Source organism: Panthera onca, chromosome F1 (assembly GCF_046562875.1).
Source record: "Panthera onca isolate mPanOnc1 chromosome F1, mPanOnc1 haplotype 2, whole genome shotgun sequence".
In the NCBI taxonomy this organism is placed as follows: Eukaryota; Metazoa; Chordata; class Mammalia; order Carnivora; family Felidae; genus Panthera; species Panthera onca.
This window is the reverse complement of record NC_138355.1, coordinates 22,959,943-22,969,793: the sequence shown is the minus strand read 5'-3', so window position 1 is coordinate 22,969,793 and position 9,851 is coordinate 22,959,943. Positions and strand designations below refer to the sequence as shown.

General features: G+C 45.1%; 1 protein-coding gene across 15 annotated transcripts in view; it reads right to left on the bottom strand.

Moving 5' to 3' along the window:
- The window catches only part of RASAL2 (RAS protein activator like 2), a 357,105-nt gene that overhangs the window by 1,833 nt on the left and 345,421 nt on the right, over positions 1-9,851 (bottom strand). For 8 of the 15 annotated variants that reach the window (XM_060643615.3, XM_078440820.2, XM_060643609.3 and 5 more), the window contains 2 exons: positions 7,993-8,023; positions 4,344-5,555 (listed from right to left, as the gene is read on the bottom strand). The exons of 1 other annotated variant lie outside the window; for it this stretch is intronic. In XM_060643615.3, the coding sequence (XP_060499598.1) occupies positions 5,413-5,555; positions 7,993-8,023 (174 nt within the window). In that variant the 3' untranslated portion in view covers positions 4,344-5,412. Of the gene's footprint in view, positions 1-4,343; positions 5,556-7,992; positions 8,024-9,851 lie in introns of those variants that run through there. 6 more of the 15 variants (XM_060643616.3, XM_060643617.3, XM_060643610.3 and 3 more) reach the window with 3 other exon arrangements.

Here is a 9,851-nt window from a genome sequence, read left to right as displayed (position 1 = left end):
TCTTTCTTGAAATAAAAAATAAATTATTTAGAGCTATCATTGTAAAATAGTCATGTGCATTAACACATTCTTATTAAGGCCCTGGAGATGAAGAACAAAATCAAATTTAGAAGGTAAAACTCACAGGTGTGATTCAGGTCAGTGTGCTGTGCCGTCTGCTCGAGTTAGTTTTAATGCAACTAGGAAATATCTAAGCACCAGTCAAAACTCAACCTTTAGTATTTATCTCAGAAAACTTTTCTGCAGGATGGTGGTCATTGAGTCAATTAGCACTTAACCTTTTGGTGAACTGGGAATTCAGAATTTTCCCTTGGGAGTTTAGAAGTGACCTAAGTACAATATTTAGACATAAACCTTTGTACTCCCTCCTACAGACGATGGAGGCCCCCAAAACACAGCTTCTGTGGAAATCTTTCTACAACAACAGATAAATCTGGCTCTAGGTCCCAAACCAAATCATTTCCTAGTGAAGTATGAGAGCATCTGAATGAAAAATAGGAAATGAATAGGAAATTACGATGCATGCTGAGATATGGGCAAATGACCACTTTGCTTTCCTGGGGTGACACCAGATTTGCCAAGTCTTGCCGGGTTGGTTCCTCAAATACCTGAAGATAAACTGATTAGGAACCAAAGCTGCTTCTTTCTGGATCCTACTCTCAGATCGATCAGTGACATTCAACTTTCTTTCCATCCCTCCCCGTGGTATGAATGACGATTATCTACATCAAACCAGATCAATTTCAAGTCAGTTGAACTTACATACACATGTAACACATACCGTACGTTTTAAAGAGGAACGAACCACGGTTATAACGTGTAACAAATGAGAGCAGAAAATCTACAAAGCTCAAGAAATTCTGAGAATCACTGCTCCGTAAGTGATTAACATTCAGAAAATGGAAGCCCTAGGAATTGTGTGTTTTGGGTTGGGGGTGTGTGTGTTGTCTACAGAGATTGCCTTTCTTATCCATGTATTTTAAGATCAGGCAAAGGATATCAGTTCTGTTCCCTTGAACCTTTGGGCTACCGAAAGGCTGCTAGACATGAGTCCCCTTCTGCATCATGTGTGTTCCTCACGCCCTTTCACTCTTCATAAGATACTTATTCTGTCTCATGCAAATTTCATCGCTTTTGTCCTTGCTAAACTCAAGAGCATTCATAATTGGGTCACGACAAGAGGATGCTTCTAAAACTAATAACACTCACTCAGACACGGAAAGAGATTCTACTTAAAAATTCAACACCCAACTTATCTTGCTTTTAAAAGACTAGTAAAATAGGTTCTTTCAATTGACACATTGATGAAAACAAAGTATCCCAAATTCTTGGCCCTTGGGTAGGGGTGGGAAGGCAGCTCTTTACCGCTGGGGCAAGCAGGAGATCTCACACCGGACTTGAGAAGGGGAAGGGGAATGGAGAAGAAAGTCCCTTTGGTTTCCACACTCCGTAGGAGGAGGTGGCCCCCATGGGTGTATCTGACGACGCACTGAAGCTGTGGCACGGGCTCGGGAGCCGCTGGGCCAGGCCCAATGACAAGTCTAGTCTGGGCTCAAGGTCACATGGGACTTGGGCAATCCTAAAGAGGGTTCCTTCCCCAAGTTCAGTCCCATGACCAGCTTTCTCAGGAACTCCAAACTGAACATGACTAGAACTTAACCTAGATGGAAAGCAAAGCAAATACTAACGCAAACTCATTTGATGGCCACTGTCTTGCTCTGGGACTTCCAAAGAAGAACTGCTCCCAACCTGGGGTACCTCTGAGGACACAGTGAGAGCCAGGGGCCGAAAGAACCACAGATCCGTAAACAAAGGCTGAGGCCGCCTAAGATCTGGAAAGCTTTACTTCTAAAGTCCAGCTAATTCTCAAGGTCGTACACCAGTCAGAGACTCCTGCTTTTTCTTTCCCTGTCCAACACCATCACGGGGAAAGGTGGAAGCCATCCAGAGAAAGCTACTTAGGACCAACTCAATACTGAGTGAAAACAACAAAAGCCTAGAGCAGCATGATTAGCTCATTTTCCCACATTTTCCTTACCAACAGGCTGCCCCAGGCTCCAACGGTACCTTGGTGAGAGTGCCTGGACCACAGTGAGTGCTCAAATGTTTGTTGTAGTTACCTAGGTGTCATCTCCTGGGGCCGTGGGGGCACATTGCGGAGACGTGGGGCATGTGGAGACTGGGGTATACGGTGACTTGATGGGAATGTAACTCTTTCTGCTGCTTCGGCCCAGGGAGCCTGTTGCTCCAGGGACGTAAAAAGGGAGTGTGAAAGCTCTTTCCTTAATTCCTAAACCCACACTGTCCGTGTTAATAGCCAAGTCCGGCTGTCAGCTAGACAAGCACTTGGCAAGCACGTCACCTGAACTCCAAATTCCATTCAACCATGGTCCACGCCGCACCCTGCAATGTGGTGACGTGGGGGTGGAAGGCAGAGTGGAAGACACTGCTATCTCACTCCACCCACGCCCTCCTCCCAGTAGAGCAGAGGTATGTAGTTATTCGGGCCGAAGAAAGCCGATGAAGCAATACCTCCGTAAAAATGATCTGCTATTTGCTGCAGTCATCCATACCTACGTAGAAGGTCTTTCAGAATAAGTTCCACAGATTGCAGCTTCTCAGAAGAAATACTCAGAAAAATATTTGGATAGGAATAGGCTCAAAGGATAATCTGAAACTTAACATCTGGTAATAAATCTGAACTTCTAGCTGACTTCCAACTTTTGTTTCTTACTCTTTTTCTCTTCATTCAAGACAACCTGGCAATAGAGGGCTGCATAATTTTTCCAAACGCTTTGGGCATTTAATCTTCCCAAGTAGGCAGCCCTCTAAGGAGCTCCCACAATGCCAACAAGAAATATGCACCATCAAAAGCACATCTGATTTTTCTGTGTCGCCCCCAGCCCTCCAGTACAGGTAAGCTTATCCGCCCTCTGTAAGCCTTAACCAACACTTCAGAGCTTCCACACCTCAATGCAAGACATCACCCAAGTTACATACTTAAGGCCACTGAAACTGACAATTCTTTTACCAGGCTTTCTGCAGCACAGTCGAAGGCTTTTATAAAGAAAGGAGGAAACACGGCTAGAGCTGAGAATAGCCATGAACAAGGCCACCTACGTTTACATCCCTCCTGCCAACAAAGGGTACGTCTTCAGAGTTAGTGAGATTTTTTTTTTTCCTATGAAAATAAGTGATTTTGACCACAGTGTGCCTGCCCTAGGCTTAGAGGGAGGAGGTGAGACTATATAAAATAACTATCAGGGGTCGAGAAGATAACCAGGTGCCAAAGTGTGGGGACATGAAAACCGCAGATCAGATAAGCGCATGAGCAGCCTGCCTTCCATCTCTGACCAGCAGAAACGGGATGATTGTGAAGGGAAGTGTTTTCAAAGGCTGTGGGTTGGGGGCGGGGTGGGGGGTGGGGGGTGGGGGGTGTGTGTGGTAAGGCTGCTGAGACGCAAGCTCCAGCACAGAGATCCGCCTGGGCCCCGGGGGCTGTGCTCAAGAGGTCCGGATGCGAGCCTGGGGCACCGTGAAAGGGAGGCTATTCACAGACGTGGAGTCTGGGCTTCACCCAAGAGAAGACACGATACATGTTCTCTTGTTTCCTTATAATATTCTGTTATGTAGAAATACTCCATGCATATGGCTCCCTCACGACTTTTGTTTTTTTAATCTTCCTCTCCTTTTTTCCTTTTTAAAAATTTCCTTATAGTTAATTAATTTGAAATAAACATCACTAACTTATTTAGGAACTGTTGCTTTCTCAGTATAAAGAACTGCTTAGATCTTGCTTAACGAGATTCAAAAACCCTTTTACATTATATCTGACAGCGGAGAAGGCATGAACTTTCCTATTTGTGCAGTTATATGTACATATGTGTGAGTATATATGTATATATATTTGTATACATAATGTCCATTTTAAGACGTCACATTCCATACTTCTGATAATCAAGTTTGCATTCAAGATGACATTTCACACCTCGGGAAAAAAGGGAAGTAAATGAGCTTCCACGACGGTTTCTGTCCCACAATGAAGCCAAGGATGACAAATCGGTACAACAGAGTCATTATTGCCACATCTACGAAGAACACGGGAGAACAGCTGGAGCGCGTGGTCCTTGCGCTTTTCGTTTTCTTATTGTATAGGAGTTATCCTGACTTGTGTGAGAGGGCGATGCTTTGGGTCTGGATTTCCTTTCCAAATTTCAGTGAGGGAATTAGAAGAAGCCATTTAAGAGCTAACGACTGAGATAAAATTACCCTGCCCAGAGATTTGCTAGTACAATGGATAAAATCTTTATCCCAAACCAAAATGAAGTTACAAATAGAAAAGCTGTTTTTTCGTTTTTGTCTTTTAATAGGAAATAGTCAGAGATTCCTGCTATGGTATGATTAGCCCTTTTCTGTGTGGAAGAAAGGGTGTTTCTTTTGGATGGCTTATGGACAGCATATTTGGACAACCTCTCCAGGGGAGAGTAAACCCTGTTGTGATGACTGCTCCCACCATGGGGAGGAGAGGGCAGTGGGTGGTGCAGATGGAGACAGTATGCAGAGACACGAATATTTATAGTTCTGTAAACTCTAAAGAGGAAAAAAAGAACACCCTTTATTACAACTGGGGTTAAAAAAAAGCCCCCTATCTAAAATGGAAAATTCCCATCTGCTCTAGGCAGAAGGAAATAAACATCAACAGGAGTTCAATAGAAATCACTCCTAAAGTCCGGTTTTGATGCCACAGCTCTTATCTGTGTTTTCCGAGACCTCGCATTCCCAAATCAGATTAGCCGTCCGTCCGGAACCAGTCTTGGGTTGGCCAATGGGATAAATTGTTTTGTTTGGTTCTTGGTATTTGCATGTTCTCCTACAGGACAAGGGGGCCAGAGTGGGGTTTTTAGACTGGCAGGGGAATCCCTGAAAAATCCATTCTGACGATATCCTATGTCTATCAGATAGACACTTGGTCTCTACCTACTGAGCCCCTGGGCTCATTTCTCACTCACACATCGTTCCTACTTTTTCCTCCTCTAACAACTGCAGTGCTTTCAACAAGAGGAAAACAATAATAAAAATAGTAATAATTAAAAAGGTAATCTACATTATTAACTTCCTTTTGGTATATTACAGTGGTATTTTCTGTACATGGCCCAGAACTAAATTCCCTATGTACACAAGAGACATGGGGGGAAAGCGTCGACCTTGGAAGGCTTAGCCTTCTGCCCTGAAAGACAAGGTTCCTTCTTCATTCAAGAGTTTCTCGCCATCTGCTGTTTTGAAGTAGCAACATTCTGTAAACCTGGCGGGGTTGGGGAAAGGACTGGGGACAGGAGAGCGGGGAGATTTCCTTCTGTCTCCTCCCACAGTCTGTCTATTCACAGAGCCCGTCAGCAGCTGCTGTTTTTGAATTCACCATTCTCCGTGATGGAAAGCTTGGTGGGGTTGGTGGGGGAGATGCCATTGCGGACCTGCACACTGTATCGCTCCTTCACTTGGGTCAGTGCGCTCATCAGTCTGGTGTTGGCCGAATCCAGGGACACGATCCGTTTTTCCTGCAACACACGAATCGGGGCTTTATTCAGGCTACATGCAGGACATCACGGCGTGATACTCCACTCAATGACTGTTCTAGTACTTTCTATCAAACAGCAGTACGCATGATGCTTCCCAGACAAATGGAACGTCTCTGCCTCTTTCTGCACACTACTCAGGTTCAGCTTCCCTGAGCCCAATGGGTCTGTGTTCATTTTCTCTCGTTTTTTCCTTTCAGCACAGCAGGACTGGTTATTAATAATCCCTTGGGACACCGGGACGATGTGAAAACGACACCATGTGTTACTGCAGACGGTGCAACAGGGTGTCAGGCCGCCTTAAGGTATTCAGTGCTTTGGGCCAAAATTAAAACAAGGAAATTAGGTGGCAAGGAAAGAAGCACCAGAGGTTTCATTTCACAGAGGAGAAGTGCTGTGTGCTCTACGGAGCTCGGCCCCCAAAGAGGGCACACCAGTCACATTTGGAAAGAATTCACGTTGTGCTCAAAATTAAAACGATACATGGTGGCAGTTTATAGTCACCAACAAAGTGAGGACGCAACAGCAAGAGGAGAAAAAGCAGCCAGAAGCTCAGACTGAGGGGTCGTTTGAATATGGGAAGGGAGATGTGGCCGAAGGGAATGCCGGAAACATAACACATGGAAACAAACAGAGGACACAAGCTCCTAGACTCATTCCAGCTCAGAGCTACTCCAGGAAAGCTTCCCAATAAGGAGACTGCTTCCATTTTACTTTTGAGTCTCTGGGGGAAAAATGCCTTAGAACCAATATTTTGGAACCAAAGATTGTTGACTATATACACTTATATAAAAAAAAAAAAAAAAAAAACAAGGGGGGAAAAAGGGCCAAAACACCCCCAAAATATGGTAATCTAAAGGAAAGCAGGCTCATCTATGTTTAAAGAAAAAAAAAATCACCCCATCAAAATATTATCAGTCTCCCAAAGATTAGGAGAGAAACTCTAATCTTAGTTTCAGCAGGTGGGTAAATGAGCCCAGAACCTTTCCAACATGAAGTTGTCATTTTCCAGAAAAGGGGTTAAGGCTGAGAAGGGTGATCTTTACCTACGTCCATGAAATTAAAAAGAAAAAACGTGTGAGGAACGACCCCCCAAAGCCAAAAGGAGCTTTCCCATCCCGGCAGTGTCCGAATCTACCCCGGGGAAGGGGAAGTGCGGTAAGGCCTTCGCTGCAAGGTGCAGGGAGGATCAGAGAAGACGGGAGGGCTGAGGGTGGGACACTGCTCCCTGCGCTCCCGCAGCAGGTACCAGGGCCAGCGGGGGTGCCGAATGTCCACCTGGGGGAAGGGACAACAGCATCAAGTTATGTCCCCCTTTCATCTCCTGTTTTGGGGGTGGGGCAGCTGGGCTAAATGGTTTCAAAAGCATGAAAAAATGAAAACCTTGTTATTATCATTTAAAAAAAAGTGTCCTCCTTTTCCCTGATGGAGATCTCAGGTGGTAAGACACATAAAATCAGCATTATTAGGTCAGCATTCATCTAGTGTAAGATTCTTTTTATTCTGGGCGGGTAACTCATTTTCAGGGTGGGCCAAACTCAAAGAAAGAAAGATCTGTGAGGCTTAAAAAATAGTAATTAAAAAAACAAACAAACCATAGTCCATGGAGTTTCTGGGACAACAAGTACAGATCTTTAACAAGCCAGAGGGGGCACCTGGGTGGCTCAGTTGGTTGAGTGTCTGGCTTGATCTCAGCTCAGGTGGTGAACTCAGGGTCATGAGTTCAAGCCCCATGTTGGGCTCCATGCTCGGTGTGGAGCCTACTTAAAAAAAAAAAAAAAAAAAAAAAAAGCCAGTAGGTAAGGACTGGCCAGGGGTTACCAGGAAGTAAAGAGTGGGGACCAAATATGACATTTCCGTCTGATGGTTAAGAATCATCTCTGAACAAAATAACTGGTCAAGAATATCTTGAAATGATTAAAAAAGAAATTTCAGTATTAAATTATAAGGCCCAAATACTAAGGAACGTAGGATTCTTCAGGTTTACCCCCAAATATATGTCTTTTTAATTCGTAAAAAGTTATTTGATCCTTAAAGGGTCAAAAAGAAGGCTAAGAAGGGTTGCAATTATTTATTTCCTACAAGAGTAACAGCTGAAGCCAGATAACCCCCTGCTGAAAAGCTGAAAGTTTCCAAGTGGACAAATTCCCTTTTGTCGTTCCCCCCACTGCCAACTTCTCAAAATAAAACAAAAAGTAAAAGAAAAAGAATCAAATAGGGACTTCTGAAAGTCAAGCGCAGTTGGCAAAGATGCTCTGACGTTTCGATTCCGCCTGGCTTGAAAGGCAAAGCAGTCTAGTCCACGCCTGACGGGAAGGATTTCCAGTGCGGGGAGTGCAGGAGCTGGAATGCGTAGGAGGCCAGTGTGCTGGGCCAGGGCTGGGACTGCTCGGCTAGAGCACGGACCGGGTTTACTTGCCTGTTTGAATAATCTCATCTCCATTTATGACCTGTAATTTAACACAGCGGAGATATCACTTTGCAACCGTAACTAGGCAGCTGCTCGCTTCTCAGAGGGGAAGCCCTTCTCTGTTCTCCATCTGAGCCACGTGGAGAGATCCTGGGGTGGGGGTGAAAGTGGCACAGTCCCTAGTGTAACGTTTGAGAAATGGTCCCCTCAGTTCCATCACCAGGATCTCCACGGCCGTGCCACAGGGTCCAAGACAGGTGATTCTGCCCTCACCAGAGGAACGCACATCCTCTCGCAGTGCCCATTAGGAAGTGGCTGAGCCAGGTCAGGCCTCACAGCATAAACTCTAGGGGACGGAGAGACTGAATTCGGGGACAAGTCTTGCCTCTGGGGGCGCAGGACTGTGGACAGATGAAAACCAGTTCACTGGGCACCAGGCCTTTAGCGCTTTGGGAAATGCTGGGATCAGCTCTAATAGAAGGAAGGCAACCGTATTCAGTTCAGAAATATTTTCCACTGCCAGTGGCACCAAGCAAGATGCCAGGGACATAAAAGTATGGGCTACCTCACTGGGAAGCTTTCACCCCAAACGTGTGTGCATTCCATTCAATGCAGCCAGAAAGGCTGCTCTGCCCCATCAAACACGTGAGATGTAAGGAAAGGATCTGATATAAAAGGTCTTTCAATACAAAGGATGCCAAAAGAGGTTCAAAGTCTTCTGCTATAATCAGAATTTAATGTGTCAGTAAGACAACAACTGGAACTGGAGGTTACACTTTTTAAAAAAAAAATTAGCTTTAGTGTTTATGACTTGTGCTATACGTGATACACTGGTTTTCAAAATGTGGTCTAGTGGGTTCTCCAAGTATTCTTCAGGGATCCACGGTGGGCCTCTGGTAGAAAGCTTATTGTACGGTAACGCCTATGTTCGAAAAAGTAATTTGCTATTTTAGCCACCCTCAGGGTGATTTAATCCCTGAGCTGAGAATGGTCCTTGTTGATGGTGGTCAACATGAGCGGTTGGGAACTGATCTACGGAAGGTCCCCTTGGTTCGACCAAAATAGGCCACGGAATGAAAGCATTTGAAAACCACTGTCTTCAGGTATGGCCCCCAAATATCTGGGTTAGCCAGTCCACAAGCCGACACTGACTGATGCCCCAAGGATCACATTTCCCCCATTGCTGAACAGTGATGCCCTCTTGGCTAACTTCGAGAAGGTCCTTACTGTCCAGAGCTTTCGAGGCCTGAGAGATCCTATTCCCTTCCTTGTTGTCACCGTCCATGCCTAGGGCTCTTGCTTCACACCCCATCGTCTTGTCCTCGATGTCAATATAGGGGACAGGAGTGGGTAGCAATCTTTGTGTACGGAGCCATGATCGCAGACCCAAGCTTCCTCTGCTAAAGACTGACACAGTTTTAGACCAGCTGGAATTATGAAAATGATCTGTTTTATCTCATCAGAACCAAAATCTCTCCTGGTGTGGTTATTAATAGAACTCTTCCTGGATTATTTTGTCAAACTGAAAATCCAAAACTGAAAACTTATTAACAGTAGTTTGCCTGACTAAACGGCCTTCTGTATCTGGGCCGTTTCTCTGAGGCTCTGGGATGAATTTGTATAGTATGCATGGCAAAATGGCCTTGTCTCTACTACCCTTCCCTCGCCCACCTTGGGGACACCTAGAGAGGTTGGAAAAAAAAAAAAAAAAGGACCAAGCCAGATGATTACAGCAGAGCTCTCTTCTGATTCTTATGAGGTCCAAATATCCAGAAACTACAGAGTCCGAACTATCCCAAGAAATCCGCTGACAAGTGTAGCAAGGCTCACATTGGCCTCCAAGCTGCGTGTGGAGCATGGGGTCCAGG